Raw genomic sequence first — 20485 nt, forward strand, 5'->3', positions numbered from 1 at the left:
AGTGTAAAAAAAAAGATACATATATGTAAAATGAAAAAAAGGTTTGTTTCTTTCAAAGAATGAATATTGACATGAAACAATTAAAAGTCATCTTGTTAAAGTTAAGGCGCGATATAACGCGTGCGAGAAAGAAGGAGAAAAAGAAAGAAAGAATGAAACAAAGTAAGAAGGAAAGAGAGAGAGAGAGAGAGAGAGAGAGAGAGGTAATAGATCCTGTCTGACTAAAATTGCTTTGAACTACTTGCGAGTCAATAAGAAATGGAAACGGAATAAAGAATCAGACGTTTGACGAAACAAATTGAATTTTTTTTCTTTTTTTTTTCTATAAAAGAAAAAAAAATTATTCCTTATCCATTATTTAACGATCGAGAAAAAAAAGTTAATAATTTTTTAAATGATTATAAAGAATTTAATGGAGAAATTCTTACTACGTGGTGAGACCATTAAAAATGTCGATACGAAGTTAAACAGTCTAATGGTAAGAGGACGATGATATAAAATGATCGAGAGAGAAATGAATCGCGTGGTTGATCTACATTTCGCAATTATAAACTGCGCAGTAAGTTCTCTCCCTCTCTCTCCCTCTCATTTAAACATATATATATATATTACATCTCGATGGACCACTCCCCTTGCACAATCTTACATTTCCGTTTGACGAGCATCATCTTTATTACTATCAAATGAAAGATTTTTTGGTTTATTTGATATTGCGCAGGTTTTTATCGTAGTAAAACAACGAATTTCATTATTTATCCCATTGTGAAATTTTCACATATCTACCACGCCCTCTTTTTCAAAACAAATACGTCATTTAGGTATTATTTTGTATGCAAATACAAATAAGTACATACATATATATATATATATTTATTATTGATCATGATTTTCTTAGACAAGAATCAATATGGCTACCAAGGATTCGATATAATATCATTTGTATATTTTTGTTATTTTTCAAAATGAAACGATAAATGAAAGATTATTTTTTAACGAGTACCTTAACTATAAAATCATTTATGGCGATAAACCGCAAAAAAGCAGTAAATCTACTCTCAAGAAGATCGATTTATCTTATATATACATACACATAAAAACATGGAGTAAAAGAGAGAGAGAGAGAGAGAGAGAGGGAGAGAGAGAAGGGAGAAAGAGAGGGAAGAGGCACGCGTCTTTGACAAGAAATGGAATATATGTGTAAGTGATAAAAAGGAGAGTATAGGGCAATCGTCATTAATTAGACTTAGTGGAGGGGATTTAGAACGATATAAACACACGTCCGAGGATGTCCGCTTTATGTTATAGTTTGACTCAAGACGAAATCGGTTGAGCTTTGAACATCGTGGTGTTAATTTGAGCTTAAGAGATTAATATTACAAGATAGTATATATTTTGACTTTATCGAAAAGTAGAATAAGAAAAAAAGCCACAATGATTTCTATAAAAATCGTTATTTTTATTTTATCGTTGATCCTCTTCGATTCTGCTAACGGTCAGCCAATCAGGTAGATATTTTATTAATTTATAATCGTGTAATTGTTCCGTATGTTTTTTTGATTACCACCCCTTTTTTCAAAATACTTACAATGATCGTTATACAAAATCAGGATTAAAAAAGATTTATATATATAGAAATATTTAACGTATTTGTTTTTTTTTTTTTTTTTTCAAATAAAATCTATTTTTAAAAAGTAGGTGCGCGCATATAGGATTATAAATCAAGTTTATTACACAAAAGTTGCAAAAGTTACATCAGAATTATATCTCGTTTTTGTTCCTCGTGAATATTTCATTGAAATTCATTAATGCCATAAAGAGACGGAGCTTCATTAAACTAACATTGTTTTTCTTTGCATTCTCATTAGACTCGCGGGGGTGGATAAAAATGATTTGAATATCGAATTATCCCTATCCAATGCGGAAAATGAATTATCGAACTTATCATGGAAGTGAGTAGAATTTTTCTATATTTAAGTATCATATTAATTTGAATTATTTTTTTAAATTTATACTCGTATGATATTTTATCGAAATCTTAAAATTAAAAGAAAAAATAAATATTTGATTTATTTTGAAAAATTTAAATTAACAATTTTAGACGATTGAAACGCGTTTCCGATCAAAGATTGGCAGAACTTGAAACACTTTATAGCATTTATAAAATAAATTCCCTAACGTCGACAGACCGACCTATTTATATCAGAATGAAACCGACAATAATGTAAGTAAATGTAATACATCAAAATCTTATTTATAGAAATATCTTGGAATCTTCATAAATTATTTATTTACAATATGTTACAGAAAACGACGTAAACGAAAGAACAATGAAAATCAAACCGATTCACGAAGAATCGTTCGACATACAAACAAACTGACCTACGATGAAACCCCTAGGTATGTATTTATTTTCTTTAACAATATATATATATTAAAATAAAAGATTCGTATATAAATTTTCTATAATATTTTGATGAAAAGAAAATCGTATAATTTCCATGAAATATCAATGAAACAAAAAAAACACCAATGCATATGCATTTAATTAAACGAACATTAAATTTGAATAATCCCTATGTTCTACCTAATTTCAAGGAGCGTAAAGCCTTACAGATAAGAGCGCAATTACGTATGTCGTAAATTTGATATAATATATAGTATGAATGTTAAAATACGTGATGCAAACAAATCAGTGTATCTTCATTGATAAATTCTTGTCGGATACTAACTGAAATAGTTCATGTTCTTATGGACATTATCTGAAAAATGTGTTGCAATAACGATTTATGCTATTAACTTTTTATCCTTTATCATTAAAATTAAGATTCCATTATATCATTAAAAATTTAATTATGTGTATACACAAAGTATGTATGAACATATTAATGTCACATTTTTAAGTTCAATGGATAAATCCTATCATTTATTAAATATTTAATTTTATGTAGATAATACAAAATATGATATGTGATATTGTATAATTATCTGAGCAACTCTTACGCATATCTTTAAATTATATTTTTTTTAATTCTACTTACAGATGATTTCATTCTATAATTAGGGGACATTGAAAAAAAAAATTGAGGAGAGACACTATACGAGAGAGAAACAGAGGGATATATATTTTGCTATAATGATCTATAATTATCTAACAAGCGGTATTAAGTTTGGGACTTTTATGATAAGGATTGACGGGACGCTTTTTTTATATTACTTTCATATAAAAAAAACTGCGTTATACTAATTTATTTATTATCTGCGAACTAATATTCATCCGATAAGCATCTCACCCCCTCACAATCTTTACAGTATTTATAATAAAATAATATTTTTAAGCAATGCAAAGAAAGAATTTGTGAAAGAGATTTCAAATTTTAAGACGAATGTATGTGTTATATATATATGAAATGTCGATAAAAATGAATGTAATATAATATAATGATTCAATTGTACTTAATTAAGATTTTAAATTAAACAAATATATGTAAGCTTTGCATAAAAAAATTAAATATTCAAATAAAACATACCGAAATGTAGATATGACCAGATATCAAGTATATTCATCCCCAATGAAAGCTTCGAAATTCGCAGGAAGAAACATGGCGACCACATCGTCGGCGCGAAATTCTTCCTCCAAAATTTGAAATATCGGTGAACAGAATGGCAATGCATTTCTTTCTCCGATTAATTTCTTCTCTTCTTCGTCTTCCATCGTCTTGGCACTTTCACGTTACGAGCACTAATTTCGAACTGATTCTATAAACTGAGAACTATAAACGAAATTGTTTACATACGAAAAATAAACATCAAAGACGACTACAAGGATTACAGAATATAACGCGTTCTTTCGTGATATTATTTTTATCGTCACACGCGAGTTATAAACAAGTCCATTGATCTTCAACGTTTACAACAATATTCTAGCTATTTAATTATCATATATTTTATGCACGAAATATTAGAATAAACTAACAAAAATAATTAATAAAAATAACTAACGATAAGCGTCGTAATATTCCGAAGTCGCGCGAACGAGAACTGAAGCGCCATCATGCGAATAAGCATAGTAACCAAGTCGATTCGAGTTCTATCGATAACTCTCGATATCTCGTCCGGTCTCGCTAAAGAAAATCGCTAATATCGCGATATCGATCGAACTACCGTGTGTGGCAAGTCGCGCCGCGCCATGGTAGTAGCTTCGGATAGAGACGGTAGTGGTGCGACAAGTATACCATTGGAATCTAATAAAGGACAATTTCTGGCCGAACCTTCGGCTCTGAAAGATGCGCGAGTGTGAGAACTCGACGACTCTTGGGTTTGCCTCGGGGATGTTTCCTATGCGAATAAAAAGTACAAGGGACGTGGGAGAGGCGCGAAAATACGATCGAGTGGCTTAGCTATCATCGTTTACTCACAGAAAGCGAGAAAAAAGAGAGAGAGAGAACGAGAAAGAGAATCAGACAGAAAGAGAGAGAAAGAGAGAGAGAGAACGAAAAAGAGAGAAAGAGAAAGAAGAGAGTGAGTAAACGAAAGAGAGAGAAGGATAAAAAGAGAGGTATGATGTCTGCGCCCTGAGTAACGGACAGGCGGACAGACAGAGACGTTTATGTCAAGTTTTTGTGCCTCTTGACGATGTTCTTTATAAATTCGGAGAACTCTCCGGAGCGTGTTCTTTAAGGTGGTTATGTGATTGTAATTGTTAGTTCGGATGCCGTTGATAGTTTCTGTCCTAACAGAACGGTGAAATGTTTTCATCGCCGGCGTCGGTGGTGGGCGAGCCGTCAGGCTACGACTTTCTGAAGGAGGAGAACGCCGCCAAGTGGAAGGGAGTGTTTGTCAATTCCCTTAGAAAGGTAAATTCATTGTTACGTTATCGAAGCACGACAAAACTAATGATCACTTTGTCCATCATACGTTTCTCATTTCCAAAACTTTCCGATAATCTTTACAAGAGCGACGACGATCGATCAATCGAGCCACCCTTCCTCTCTCTCTCTCTTTTTCTTTCTCTTTCTCTTTCTCTCTTTTTCTTTCTCTTTCTCTTTCTCTTTCTCTCTCTTTCTCTCTCGCTCTCTTTCTCTTACTGTCTACGATGTTTAAATGCTCGTACTACTTTCTTCCGTGTTCGATCAAATCTATCAATCGTCAATGTATTGGCAAATTTCTTAGCCAAACTTAACGTCGAATGCTCTTTAATTACGCAATAGATTATCTGCAATATATTAGAAGGAAAAACAGGAAATAATGTAGATTAAACATATGCAATTAGAATATTATAAGACCACCTTTAATTAAAACTGTTCTAATCAATGATTTAGAATTTTTCAATGAAGGTCTGAAAGTTGTTATTTTATTGACTAATTTTCCTTCGATTAAAGATATTCTATAGATTAGATTCTAAAGACATTTTTGAATAAGCATACATATGTCAATGTTGTCATTATCATTTTGGTAGGTATTGGAACAAGTACATCCTAGTCTTGAAGCACGCCAAGATGCCTTAGACTATGTTGAAAGTTTAATATTAAAAATGCTGGGCATGCTTTGTGGTCATCCACCTCCGCACACACCACAAGATGTAGAAGAAAGAGTAAGAAGGACATTTCCGACTCCCATCGACAGATGGGCATTGCGAGATGCTAAGGATGCCTTAGAGAAAGGAAAAAAGAAGTCACCGTTAGTTCTTCCTGTTGATAAAATTCATCAACTGCTGCAGAAAGTAAGCAGCAATATGAATAATAGGTTTATAGACCCGTTATGGACGCATTAGTCGTCAACAACCAAAAAAGATTTATTCATACCCACATTAGTTCTTTAATATACATTTGTAGGAAGTCTTGCAGCACAAAATTGACTTACAAGTTAGTCTTTTTGTGGTAGGAGTTTTGGAATATATATCGGCAGATATTTTAAAGGTTGGTATTGGTATTACAAACTATAATTTTCATTTTAAATAATAACGCATAGGTATTTGAGATACTTTAAATTTTTTTCTTTTCAGTTAGCTGGAAATTATGTTAAGAATATACGTCATGTGGAGATCTCTTGCGAGGATATAAGGGTTGCTATGTACGCAGACATGGTAATATATCATTTGTTGAAGATATATATACTTAAGCCTGCGTTGTCCTTTTGTCCATGCACATTTTTTATTAACATACATAACATATTTTGCTACAACAAAACCAAGTCGCGTATGCATAATTTTTATTATTTTTGCACAACGCTTTTTCTTGTTAAATGTCACAGCCTTGCAAACAGATATATATTATATACTAAAAATAATTCAGTATAGTTTCAAAGTATTTTTCTTTTTCTTTTTTTTTTTACATCATGTTTAATTAAAACTGTACTTACAGCTATGTATTTATTCACTATTTAGTATCGTAGAATATAACTTTGAATTATATTGCCTGACTTTTAATTCACTCTTACGCATTATTCTTGAAACTTATAGATAATTTCATATTTTTTCCTTTTTAATTTATTTCATTTATTTAATCAAATCATTAGTAAGTTAAACATAATTTTGCTAGTAATAAAAGTGATAGAAATTGTTAATTAATTTGTTAATCAAATGATTATTTTAAATATCTGTATGTAATTTATACGAACTATATCTATTACTAGCAATAATTAAAATAGTTTTTACTGCATTGTCAAATCTAAAATTTATTGTTGGATAGAATTGAATGGCCACAGATTTATTGTGGCTGCATATCTTTTTTGCTTAATTACATGCTTACCACTAACATGTAACAAAATCAACGGTGTTCATTCTTCGCTCATGCTGTTCTAGGTGGTACGTACCTGCAATCCTTTAGCAAAAAAAAGATATATGGAAAGTGTTTTATGTATTAAACAATTTATAAGAAATTTCTATTTGCTTGATGTATTGTCTTTTTCTTTTATTTTGGAAATTGAACTATACAAAATAATATTATAATATATTTTTATTTTTGATATGCGGTAGTAGATTTGTTCGCATTATTTTCAATTCATAAATTATATTATATAGAATTTTCTTTTACGTTTATTCAATATTTTAATCGATGAAAGATATATACTTTATAATGTACTACGTATATTAAATGTAATTATAAAAAGTATATTAAATTGTTATGATACGATGTTGTATAGAATATATAATTATTATATAGAAATATCATGTATATAGAATCTGTAAATTCATTATAAATTTGATACAATAATTTAATAATAATAAATGTGGTCAATACAAATACATTATGTATGCATGAAATATAATGTAAACATACTTGAGATAGATTTTATAAACATTTTTCTTAATAGCATGAATTATTTTTACATATGCATATAATATATATATTTTGTTTCAATTTACATTTCTTTTTTTTGTTTGTATAAATTCTGCACAAAGTTAAACATAATATTTGTAGATTTGACACATATACTTGCAATACCACTACTTAATGTAAGATATTATCTTTGATAATAGAATATATATGTATATATAATAGAATACTATATTAGTAACTATTTTATATTATTAAATTTGAAAAATTTGAAAAATATGCCATTGAAATTTAAATAATATTAAAATATAAAGAAATATTTTATTATCAACAGGTACTGATGGATATGTTTTTTCAAGATGATTATTCAGAAATTCCGCAAAGCGGATTAGGTGCAGTTGTCTCTCAAACATATGAAGAATCTGTTAGAGACCTTATACACGATGAACGTCACTATTTGCGTGATCTTCACATGATCATAAAGGTATAACAATGTCCAAATTAATTTTGATTATTTAATAAGTAAAAAATTAATGCAATAATAATAAAATTTACTTCATTTAGGTATTTCGTGAAGAAATTGCCAAGCTTGCACAAGATAAAAGTGAACTTGAAACGCTTTTTAGTAATATTATGGATATATATGAAGTCACTGTTACATTACTTGGTAGCTTAGAAGATATAATGGAAATTACAGAAGAAAAACAAACTCCTACCGTTGGATCATGTTTTGAAGAATTGGCTGAAGCTGCCGAGTTTGATGTGTATATAAAGTATGTTATTTATCGATAATTATGCCGTATAATGTATCAATAGACAATAATACATTATTGTACATTTTTTTTTTCTAACAGATACGCAAAAGATATTAATAGTTCGGCTAGTAAAGAAGTTTTAACAAATTTATTATCAAGACCAGAAGCTAATGCAGCATTAAGAGCAGCAGGACATGGTTTCAAAGAAGCTGTTAAATACTATTTGCCAAAACTTTTATTGCAACCTGTGTGGCATTGTTTTTTGTACTTTGATTATATAAAAGTATATTGTTTACATTGACAAATTACTAATTATTGTTATATTTAAACAAGTTATATTATTAATATTAATTATTTTTCATATTTTTGTATTCAGGTATTACAGAAACGCACACCCAACACAGAAGATGGTGAAACATTAGAACAAGTACAAGGACTACTAAGGCCATTACAAATGGAATTAATGCAGTCAGTTGCAAGTCTTCCAAAAAAAGATACTGGTTTACGAATGCAAAGTCGTGCTAGAAGACAAGCAGCATTGGAGAAGATTAGTGAATTACAAAAAACTGTTGATGGGTGGGATCAGAGAGATGTTGGGCAATGTTGCAATGAATTTATAAGGGAGGATACATTAGGAAAAGTAGGTAGTAATGGTCGAAGGTTAACAGAAAGGAAAGCTCTTTTATTCGATGGATTATTGGTATTATGTAAGCCCAGTGGTGGTAAAAGAGTCAGTGTCACTGTTGCTGCCGGTGTTGTTGGTGTGGTTCATCCAACACATCCAGGTGAACTTCGTTTAAAAGAAAGATTCTTCATTAGAAAAGTTGACATTATAGACAGAGAAGATACAGAGGAACTAAAAAATGCCTTTGAGATAGCACCAAGGGACCATCCTAACGTTATACTCGTTGCCAAATCCGCCGAAGATAAAAACAATTGGATGGCTGATTTAGTTATGTTAAATACTAAAAGTATGTTAGAACGAACTTTGGATAGTATTCTCTTGGATGAAGAGAGGAAACATCCTTTGAAATTACCTCCGCCACATTTGTATAAATTTGCTGAACAAGATAGTTCAGAAAATATTGTTTTGGAAGCTAGAGAAAATGGTGGGGTGCCATTAATTAAAGGTGCAATATTGGTCAAATTGGTAGAAAGATTAACTTACCACATATATGCTGATCCTGCTTTTGTACGTACATTCCTTACTACTTTTAGGTAAATATACCTCATTTATTTCTTCTATTTGATTTCATAGACATTTATTATTTTATTTTATACGTATCAATATTTACAGGAGTTTTTGCTCACCTCAAGAATTATTGACATTATTAATAGAAAGATTTGACATACCAGATCCTTCGTTAGTTTATGGTGATGACGAAAAACCTTCTGGCTGTAAAACCACAGCTAGAGAGGATTGGAAAAGATATAGGAAAGAATTTTGTCAACCTGTTCAATTTAGGGTTTTAAATGTTTTAAGGCATTGGGTGAGTAAATAAAATATATGTAAATATTATCTCTCTTATATTATTTCTCTTAATTTATTCTTTATATATATAATTGTAATTATATTAATATTTTATAGGTGGATCATCATTTTTATGATTTTGAACGTGATAGAAATCTTCTGGAAAGATTGCAAACGTTTTTAGATACTGTAAGTGGTAAATCAATGAGAAAGTGGGTTGATTCGGTTATAAAAATTGTACAAAGAAAATGTGAGCCGTCTGAACAACGGCAAATAACTTTTAGTTTTGAACGATCTCCTCCACCTATTGAGTGGCATCTAAAAGTTCCTGAAGAGGAATGGGGTATACTTACAGTAAGCATCAACATAATTAAATATAATGCGTATACTCACACTATTTTTTTGTTTCTATAGATACAGTTAAATAACAAATACTTTGATTTCAGTTACACCCCATTGAATTAGCAAGACAATTGACACTTTTAGAATTTGAATTGTATAGAACTGTAAAACCTTCTGAGTTAGTAGGATCAGTATGGACTAAAAAGGATAAAGAAAAGACATCACCAAATTTATTGAAAATGATCAAACATACGACAAATGTAAGAGATGCTTAATACATATAATTTTGCAAAATTTTGCAAAACAATATACTGTATGTTCTGTTACTTCATAGTTTACTAGATGGCTTGATAAAACGATAGTAGAGGCAGAAAATCTTGAAGAAAGAGTAGCAATTGTTTCACGAGCAATCGAAGTTATGATGGTGTTGCAAGATCTTAATAATTTTAATGGTGTATTAGCCATTGTTAGTGCTATGGGATCTGCATCTGTATTTAGGTTAAAATTTACTTTTCAAGTAAGTTTAAATTATTTAAATATATATAATTTTTGATGTTTACTTTGATCTATACCGAATGTTTTATATTTTAGCAAATACCTGCGAGATTAGAAAAAGCACTTGAAGAGGCACGAGAATTAAATAACGACCACTTTAAAAAGTATCAAGAAAAATTAAGATCGATAAACCCTCCTTGTGTACCTTTTTTTGGTAAGAAAATATATCTGACATTAATTGATTTCATATATAATATTTATCAACTCTTTACTAAAATTAAACATTTTTATATTTAGGTATGTATTTGACTAATATTTTACATATTGAAGAAGGAAATCCCGATTATCTTCCGGGAAGTCCAGAATTAATAAATTTTAGTAAACGACGGAAAGTTGCGGAAATAACTGGAGAAATTCAGCAATACCAAAATCAACCATATTGTCTTTCGGTAGAACCTAGAATACGACATTTCATTGAGAACTTATGTCCATTCGATCCCAATATGAAAGATGCAGATATTAGTAATTACTTATTTAATAAAAGCTTAGAAGTAGAACCCAGAGGATGCAGACAACCACCCAGAGTTGTAAGTTCATTTATATCAGATATATATGTTTTTATAACAAATACATTTTTCAATGTAAAAATTAATAGATTATATATTTATGTATTAAATCACATAGCCTCGCAAATGGCCGGATTTAAATTTGAAGTCACCGGGTATTAAAGCAAGAAGTTTGAGTGGTAAATTACCTGCTCCTCTTCAAGCAGCATCAAGTGTAAGATTACACGATCCACCACCTGAGGTACCACCACCTCTCCCACCAGAATTACCTGAGACACCACCACATACATCACAGGTTGCAATTCCACATACAGGGGACCACAGCGTGTTTGCGCCTGTATTATTAGGAGGTTTGTATTTAAAGTAAAATAAATTAATCTATTATATGGATTGTATGTGTGTAGCTTGTTATACAGGTATAGGTCAACCCCCAGGTTCACCAGGTCCACTTAGTATGTCAGGACTCTCAGTCAATTCGCCGAGTAGTAGTCCACAAATGGGATCACCGGGACACCTTCCTACGACGCATCATCAATCGCAAATTACTCACTTTGGATTTAATTCTGGTACTATCGGTGTTATGGGAGCCTTGACAGGATTGTCATCGTCTAGTGGAAGTCCAGGTGCTATAATGCCTCCCCCACCTTCTCCTAGCCATATGCCTCCTAATCAACCACCACCACCCTTACCACCTAGATCTCACAGAAGGCGGGAAAGCTCAATAAGTGAATCACCTCAGCAGGTAATTATAAGAATTTTTGTTGAGATCAATTTTATATATATATATTATTTATTTATAAATTATAATAACAGGCACGGCAAGCACCAAATGCACCTATACTTCCTCCAAGAGATGGCACTTCACCACCACCATTACCACCAAGAAGAGACTTGCCTTTAACGACATTGCCACCAAGACTTCCAACTACGTTGAATCCAAGCACTTCGGCGTTATTAACTAGGCGAAATTCAACATTAGAAAATACATGTTCGTCAAACGCTCATCCACGTCGACATATGTCTTTTAATGGGCCTAGTCCTACAAAGCTTCCCCCTACACAACCTAATGGTAATGACTTATAAATTCCTAAATTATTTTATTTAGGTGCATGAACATTTCTTAATAGCAATTGATTTTCACAATATATGGATTTTTAGGGTCTGTGACTCCAAGACTACCACCAAAACCTTTACCAGGACGTCCACCAACAACTATGTTTAATTTCAATGCTCCTCCTGGACCTAGTTAAGTGTTACTCTTTCTTATCTTCTTCCTTAATAAAAGAAAAACAAACATTTTCGGAAATCGATTTCTAGTCCACTCAGAAAGCTAGGTAAAGCCAAAGGTTTTACTAGCTCAGATCGACTGACTGTAAATAACATTGCTTCGAAACTTGTACGTCATTTTCTATTGAATGGGTGTATATCGAGCATAGTATTAATACATTTATCACGATATCCTTAACATTCAATAAGGTGATAAATGGATTAAAATGCAGAAGACTTAGTAAATATCTTTGCAAGAGACGGCTCTTACGTGATGAGATGCTAGTTACATTCCTTACAGCAATTCATCTTTTAATGGTGTCCATGACACCATATTCATTCAAAGTTTATTTTTTGAGACAATACAGACTGTTGTGACTTGTACAATATATTTTTAGATATTTTTTTAATAAGCAGGTACACATAATCAATAGATGTAAGATTGTATATTCCATCATGAAAAAGGATACTTTTATTAATATAATATTTCTTAACACAAATGAAACTTCTAAGGCTCTCGTATTCAAAACTTATGCATAACATTGTGCACTATTCTTTCTTATTTCTATCGAAGAATAAATTTGTCAGATGGATAATGGTCATCCTCAAATTTATTTTCAATTATTCATTAAGACATCATATATATAGATTTTCAAATACTTTTAACAAAAGAAATAATGATTTCAAACTTTGATGTAAATATAAACGCATCGGTTCTTTCTATTTCTTATCATTCATCTTCGTGAAATTATATTTAATCTTTATGCACATATAAATGAAAAACTTTCTTTTAATTTGAGGAATGCAAGATACATTTCATCGCAGTTGCCAGTTCTTTAAAAATTCTATTTCATATCTCAGAAATATGTTTATCTTCATTATAATTTAGTCGTGCTACGTGTATTACGATCTTACTGAATGGACTATATTCGATTTCGGTTGCACAATAATTTCTTTTTTTCTTCTAATTCCTCTCTGTCCCTCAACACAACTGTGATACACTTAAACGTGGGTATGTATGTTATGTAACTAGGCATTTAGGTTTTAAAGAATCCGATGCAAAAAATGTGCAGTATCGAGTGAATCATAGGCAAATATACATATATATAATGATATACGTATAAAATGAATCAATAGTAAAGATGAGTACATAATATGTACACACACATGTATAATATTATAAATATATTCTATAATAGTTATTGTGTAATAATGTCGACTATAAGATGGAAAAATGAAATATTGAAATTATATAAAATAAAGATTATATTGTGTAGCATTTCGCATATATTTTATCCTTATTATTTGTTCATTAAATAAGTATATGCATGTATTATATGTAATATTTAGCATAAATAAGCAATTTGTTAAAGATATTTAACATTCTTGGTTTTATTATGACTTAAACCAATATTAAATAATAAAGCATTTATTTAAATATTGGATAACTAAAAATACATGATAATTATTAAATAATATTAATTCAATATCTCACTCATAAATCTCGAAATAATTTTAAATAAATAAATGATACATTCACATTGTAATTATCGTTGAAATCATAATTTCGCGCGCAAAATACAGATCTTACATCACTTCCGGTTTATACTTAACATCATGTATATGATGAATAAATGAATGTTTATCAAACAATATAACCTCACACGATTATAATATCAAATGTGTATTTTATGTAATTTAATATTTAATTTATTGTTAATATTTATAAGTCAATTCATTATTTATAATCTCATAGTTTGTGTCCAATCAAAATCACTGATCTTATTACTTTGCAATACCGTAATCCAATCACGTAGTAAAATAAGATAAAAACAATACAAACATCCAAAACTTAATTCCCCTAGATGGAATCTTTAATAGACATACATGGGACATTTAAATGTTTCCAGTTACTGTGTACCTACACTGCAATATGCTTACATTAGGCGCTACAAACTTTTGTAGCAAATGTGCGAGTTCTTTGCTGTTCGTTAAATGTTATTTTTCGCGTAACGTCAATGAAAAAGAATTATTTACAATATGTAGTGTTTAAGCGTTTAAGTAATTCTGTAATGAAATTATTATCTAATATTTATACAAAGGTATACACCCTTTTCTTCAATTCTTTCTATGCAACATTAACTGCTGTCAGATTAAAATATTTAAAAATGTAACATTTGCTTTTCTTCATACAATATTTTTAACGATTTTATTATTTAAAACAATTATTTTTTGTGTGTTTATTAAAATATGCAATTTATTATTAATATGCACTCTCTTAGGGAAGCAGCTATGAATACAAATTTAAGTTCTACGGATGGTGGCGGTGATAAACGTTTGCCTGAGACTACAGTGCAAACTATAGCGCAAAACTTAACTACAATGCAAAATATACAAAGCATACAGAATGTACAAAGTGTAGTTCAAAGTAATATACAAAGTATACAGCCTACGCAAACTATTGTTGGAACAGTTGGAACTCCTTCTAGCCTTGTTGGTAAATCTGTATCATTGGACATTAATCCAAAATTATCCCTGATGAAGCCTGTTATTCCATCTGGTGCAACATCCAATACGGAAACAAATAAGATCACAACGACGGTAAATTTATTCATTCGTATTTAAATATCTATTAATTGAGAGTTAAGTCAATGTTTACGTTAACATTTATGTTTATTTTATAGCTTTGTTCAGTGGGTTCTACGGTAAGAATTATATCACCAAGTATATTGAATGCAGTAGAACGTCAAAATCAACAACAAGCTCAACAACAGTTAAATCAACAGAACCAGCAAATTGCTAGTATACCAGCAACGTATCATGTACCTAGAGGACCAGCAGCGGTTGCAAATATTGCTGCTCCAAGATCAACAGTTGCTACGCCTATTGTTAGAGCTAACACTGGTCAAGCTGTACCCACTACAAGAGCAGGGTATGTATTTATTTTCAAATTTTATGTTTATGTATGTGCTAACTTTTAATAGTTATTAATGATAGTTCATAAAATATGATATATTTTTATTTTTTAGAATAAGTACAACAGTATCAAATCCTCAATGGCAACCTAAAGCAACTCCAGTTGTATATGCACAACCACAACGACACCCAACACCTCCTGTTAGTAGAGTATCTACAAGACCTCCATCTGCTGTTTACAGTGGACAACAACCCAGATTAATAACTCAAACCAATCAAGGAAGATCTGTACAGGCCACTATGGTTACTGGAGTTCCTGGTACTCCGTCCAGATTAATAACACCCATTCTACAAACAAGTAATAGTATTACACGACTTCCAGTTGCACAAAATAGACCTCCAGCTGCTCAAGTAACAAATGTTTCGCAAACATCGCAAACTGGAAGAACATCGACGCAAGCTATTCAAGTAAACATTTTAAGTGAAATTTTACATAATAATATTTGACTTTAAATAACGATTATAATTTATATACATATATATTATTTTAGCCTAATCAGACAAGTAGATCTCTCAGTACAACAGGTACAGTAAACCGTATAGCTGTATCGGCACCAGTAGTAGGAACAACAAGCAGAATAGGTGGGACAGCTTCTGTTAGTGTCCAACCAACATTGAGCCGACAGTTATCTATTAATACAACAGCTGGTCCATCAGCTGGTACTGTCAGTCGTATCGTAATCCCACAGCAACAGGTAAAATTTTAATAGAATTTTATTGTTAAATAAAATAAAATAATAAAATAAAAATGGAATTTTTTGATAGGTGCAACAGCAGCAGGGAACAGCACGTGTTGTTCAAACAGTAACTCCTTTATCAAGTCTTAATACAGTTTCACGTGTTATTACAACAACATCAAATACATCCAATGTCACAAGATTACCACAAACTACAACTACTGTTACAAGAATAACTGGAATGTCTTTGCATCCATTACCTTTGGCTCCAGCAAGAACTGCATCAACGCCGGTGAAAACTGCACAAGCACAAAATATTGGACAAGCGGTACAGATAAAACAACCTGTTCAACAATCAGGACTTCGTTACTCTTCAACGAATACTACCAATTCAACTTCTAATCCTCCTCAGTCAGTTCAAGGTCAATACTTGCATCCACCCCATACTACTACTACCTATTATTCTTTGGAGACTGGTGGTTAGTTTTACAAACTATTACTAGTTTTATTAAATAATAGTCTACAATTGTACTGTGCTTAATGATAAAATAATTTTCTAATATTTCTTTTTAATTGCACACAGGTACATACTCGCAATATCGACAGACTGCGGTACAACCTGTAAGATTACTTGTTGAGCCAGGATATGATGAACCACACAGTAAACCTAATGCATCTCCAAGACCAAGCATACTTAGGAAAAGAGATCATGACACTTCTCCTATTAAAGGTATTTTTATAAAGATATTGAACTTTATTGGGCATTGATAATAAATTTTATATATTTGTATATTTTTTATTTGCACATAGATAATTTTATTGATTTAAATCATCTATAATATAACTTTTTAATTCTCAGGTGCAGCTAAAAATTTAGTTCCCGTTCTTGCTTCTTTACCATCAGTACCATCAACATCCAGTCCTCCTGGTTCTCCAAGGGATCAAGATGGTGGTGGTTGTCAAAGTTCAGGATCAACTACTGTTTCGGCTACTTCATCTCCTGGTCTTGACGAAGACCCGGAACAATCAAGGATAACAATTAATCCAACAATAGAAATGTCACCAAGGAAGAAACCTCGTAAACAACAATTGACAGGTGTTGAATTAACAGAACCTAGATGTACGGAAGAAGAAATGCAATTTATTACAGAGGAAAAAGTAAAGAAAGATACAAAGGAAGATTCGAAAGACAAAACAACTGATAAAAGACATATGTCTAATGTACAACGAGATATGAAATCTCCTCCTATACACCCAATACCTATTACTGGACGAATACGACCACCAAGCTTATTAGGTTTGCAAATAAAGCATAAATTATCAAGTACTATAATAATCGATCTAATTATCAGATAATACAACTGTAATATTAATAATTTATATTAAAGGTTCTTCTTGGACAAATAGATGGAGTGGTAGACTTCATCATTACAGAAGACCTAGCGAGGTACGACCGCGTGAAGAAAGGAGACCCTCAGTAGCAGAATTGGCACAGCAGAAACATGTTCTACAAAAATTAAATGGTTGGAAAGTGTATCATATTACAGCACAAATGGACGATATTGCTGAGCTTGAAAATCAGGTAAATGTTTCATTTACCTCGATTAGATATATTGTATAATTAAAATTAAAAAATTGCTTCTTTTATTTAATTAAATTTCTATCATCTTTATATACTTAGGTATATGAAAAATTAAAAACGACATTGACATTACTTGAGTCTCAACAAACTATTAAAAATAAGCAAGATGATGGACTTGAACGTATAAACGAACTCATTAAAGGAAATATGCAACGTAGTAGTTTCATCAGCGATGGAATGAACGAAGCACGCTCGCAACTAATTTCTATTTTTCAACATAAAGGACCTATCACGGATATTTTACAGCGTTGTGGAAATAAGCGTGCTCAAAAAAAGAGAGATAAATGAGCTAGTAATGTTGATCAAATTAGGAAAAAAGGAGCACTTTAAGGAACCTCTGTACACATTAAGGTTCGAAAGGGAGTTATTTTTATCTGTGTCACAGAATCTACATTATAGAAGTAAAATAATAAATGGTTTTATAAGTCTAAATGACATAATCGTCGCTAATATGTTTATAATTTTATTATATAAAAAAAAATTATCTCATGTTTTTATTTTAATACAGTACTTCTTAATCCTCCAACTTGCTTAAAAATTTCATCTATATATTTTATATATTCTCATTCCAATGAATTAATACTAACGAAATAGACAACTTATAAGAACAGAAAAAATATATATATATATATATATATGTGATATTGAGAAAAAACAAGTAAACTTTTTGTTATATGATAAAAGAAAAAGAAAAAACGTGATTATAAACTGGAGTTTTGAAAATAAAAAAGAAAAAAAATGCGCTCGCGCTTTTAAATGTGCGCGTGCGCATGGGAAGAAAAAACTCGCGCGAAATTTTCATATGTATTTCTCTCTATGGCAACTAGAAATTGTCAATTTTGGTTCGTATCCATAACAGTAATAGTCCTTATTACCATACATTTATACTGCATTTTAGGGCATCGTGTGTATTGAAAGAAAGTAGTGAAAAACTCAGGAAAAATAAAAATAAAAAATGTGGTGGGGATATAGTGCTCCATTAGACTTACAATGTGAAATTGAGGAAAAGGATGATACATCTAAAAAATCTCTTGAGGTATTGATCATAGGTGCTTCTGATGCAAGACATATTGTAAAGACATTAGCGTCCTCTTATAAACACTCTGATCGTAATATAATTTATCATATAATTGAACCAACGATGGAACAAATTGCTAGATCAATACTTTTATTAAGCACTTGTTTGGATAAAGACTTAGGTATGTATATGTCCAATCTTAGAAGTATCTCATAATAGTAATTATGAAAATATTATGTGAAAGATTGTGTGAATATACTCAAGGACTCCAAGAAGCAACTCGATATTACTTGGAAATAATGGGAAATACACTTTTAAGACCCGCTACCGCTAAATATTTGGCAAAACATTCGAAATTATTAGCAGATACTGTAACTCAAACCATCGATTGTCCTTGGCTAAATCTGGAAAAGCTTAAACATAAGGACAGAGATCAGTTAGAATGGATATTTAAGTGAGTCCTTTACTTTTTGAGCTTTAGAGATACTATGACATTCATCGTTATATTAAACCTATCTGATAAAAGATTTTGGGAACGTGCTACGCGTGAAGGTGTTCCAATTGTGGATTATTGGGACAGAAGAATTAGAAAATCATTAAAAACACGATACGACTACAGAGATGGAGTTTTTGATTGGGACTATCACATGATATTAAAACCAAGAGGTCATATGAATTTAACCATACATGAATATAGGTATGTCTGACCAGAACAGTTACTTTCATGCAAAATATATCTGACAGATAAATAAATAAACATGCGAATCAAAGAATAGGTATATGCAATTATATTTGACTTTATCTGTGAATCAGATTTTGGAGAAATAATGGAATAGCGTTCACTTGGATAGAGGGTGAACCTACTAGAAGTAATCCAACACTTTTAAATAATATCGTTCCTCTTGGAGAGGGATTTTTGCATTATGCTTATTTAGGAGATATAACTAATGGACCCTTTTTTACATGGGCTTTAAATGAAGATAAAGAAAATAATGTGTAAGATATAAAAAATATCAAATCTATTTTTAATCCATTTCCATTCTGATAATACAAATTTTCATTGCATAGAAAGCTCAGAGCGACTGATATAGCGGAAAGAGAGATAATGCGTGTTATTCATGAAATTAGAACGAAGGAACCTTTTTGCGAAGAACTCGTCGCTGCACATAGAGATCAGTCTGTCTTAAATGGTATAATAATAACAGAAATGCCAAGTTCTGATATAGAATATGAATCATGGGTTAAATGCAATAAGTACAAAAAACAAAGCGTTCCTTGGATATCTATTCCTAATACGAAGGTATAAAATACAAGAAAGGATGACTATTTTAAATGCTAAAAGTAAACATCTGAAACGATGTTACACACTTTCAGGTTTTATTTCACCCATTGTCGACGTTGGAACTATTTAAAAATAGAACAGAGTATAAAGAGAAATTTGATGCAATTTGGGTAGCACATAATATGACTAAACAATTACCAAATGTAGTATCATCGTTAAAAAAAAAGGACATATATTAATTGAATTACGTAAATACTTAAGTGAATTACGTAAAGAGGACTTGGACAATTTTACCCAAGAATTAAAGAACATTACGCAAGAATGTGGACTGAGAGAATTAAAAAAATTTCATTCCGAAAGTCATACTATAGCAACATTTTGCAATAATTAATAATAGTTGTAATAAAATATTTCCTAACCTAAATCATAAATTACATCTAAGAGAAATGAATATAACATTTAGTCTTGACATGTCTCTATTTTTTTTTTTTATTCACAGTAATAATAAAACATTTATTAGATACATTTTATGTATATAAACATATGTTTATTTTAATTAAACTTAATTTAATTTATACATATATATATTTATTTTAAGTACGTACACATGAAATAATTTAAACGTACGAAAAATTTCCAAATCTAAAAAAAAAAACAACTATTGCTAGTAATTCGATTAATAAATGTATAAAATGTTTATTTAAAATTAAAAAAACCTGAA

General features: G+C 30.7%; 4 protein-coding genes across 8 annotated transcripts; all 4 read left to right on the forward strand.

Annotated features, from left to right (window-relative positions):
- Positions 1-1292: 1292 nt before the first annotated feature.
- Positions 1293-3536, forward strand: LOC107071360 (uncharacterized). Its single transcript, XM_015330316.2, has 5 exons — positions 1293-1505; positions 1866-1949; positions 2099-2221; positions 2305-2397; positions 3041-3536. Exons 1-5 carry the CDS (start codon positions 1432-1434, stop codon positions 3042-3044), a joined length of 378 nt encoding a protein of 125 aa, XP_015185802.1. The 5' UTR covers positions 1293-1431; the 3' UTR covers positions 3045-3536.
- Positions 3537-4161: 625 nt separating this feature from the next.
- Sos (Son of sevenless) lies at positions 4162-13448 on the forward strand. Of its 4 annotated transcripts, none has more exons than XM_089170462.1 (18): positions 4162-4853; positions 5456-5719; positions 5832-5915; positions 6002-6084; positions 7608-7758; positions 7839-8047; positions 8129-8312; positions 8406-9247; positions 9327-9519; positions 9618-9854; positions 9947-10102; positions 10177-10359; positions 10434-10551; positions 10635-10924; positions 11022-11253; positions 11338-11645; positions 11717-11972; positions 12062-13448. In XM_089170462.1, exons 1-18 carry the CDS (start codon positions 4746-4748, stop codon positions 12151-12153), a joined length of 3990 nt encoding a protein of 1329 aa, XP_089026588.1. In that variant the 5' UTR covers positions 4162-4745; the 3' UTR covers positions 12154-13448. The 4 variants fall into 4 exon arrangements, with proteins under 4 accessions (XP_089026588.1, XP_015185812.1, XP_015185819.1 ...); XM_015330326.2 differs by having other exon boundaries at positions 4163-4853; positions 6002-6082; positions 7609-7758; positions 11308-11645; XM_015330333.2 differs by having other exon boundaries at positions 4163-4853; positions 6002-6082; positions 7609-7758; positions 11320-11645.
- Positions 13449-13596: 148 nt separating this feature from the next.
- Positions 13597-17961, forward strand: LOC107070282 (Sin3A-associated protein 130). Of its 2 annotated transcripts, none has more exons than XM_015328326.2 (10): positions 13597-14271; positions 14452-14770; positions 14854-15101; positions 15199-15553; positions 15637-15840; positions 15911-16301; positions 16406-16552; positions 16682-17119; positions 17211-17404; positions 17504-17961. In XM_015328326.2, exons 2-10 carry the CDS (start codon positions 14462-14464, stop codon positions 17750-17752), a joined length of 2535 nt encoding a protein of 844 aa, XP_015183812.1. In that variant the 5' UTR covers positions 13597-14271; positions 14452-14461; the 3' UTR covers positions 17753-17961. The 2 variants fall into 2 exon arrangements, with proteins under 2 accessions (XP_015183812.1, XP_089026592.1); XM_089170466.1 differs by having other exon boundaries at positions 15911-16244.
- A 458-nt stretch (positions 17962-18419) lies between these two features.
- Dnaaf3 (Dynein axonemal assembly factor 3) lies at positions 18420-20243 on the forward strand. Its single transcript, XM_015328339.2, is given in 7 exon segments — positions 18420-18663; positions 18747-18936; positions 19009-19179; positions 19296-19478; positions 19551-19782; positions 19857-19971; positions 19974-20243. Coding segments are annotated over 7 exon segments (1317 nt in total). The 3' UTR covers positions 20156-20243.
- The last annotated feature ends 242 nt before the right edge of the window (positions 20244-20485 follow it).

The sequence above is a fragment of the Polistes dominula genome, unplaced genomic scaffold (assembly GCF_049000335.1).
Source record: "Polistes dominula isolate Pdom_NZ unplaced genomic scaffold, Pdom_raw_medaka contig_15, whole genome shotgun sequence".
In the NCBI taxonomy this organism is placed as follows: domain Eukaryota; kingdom Metazoa; phylum Arthropoda; class Insecta; order Hymenoptera; family Vespidae; genus Polistes; species Polistes dominula.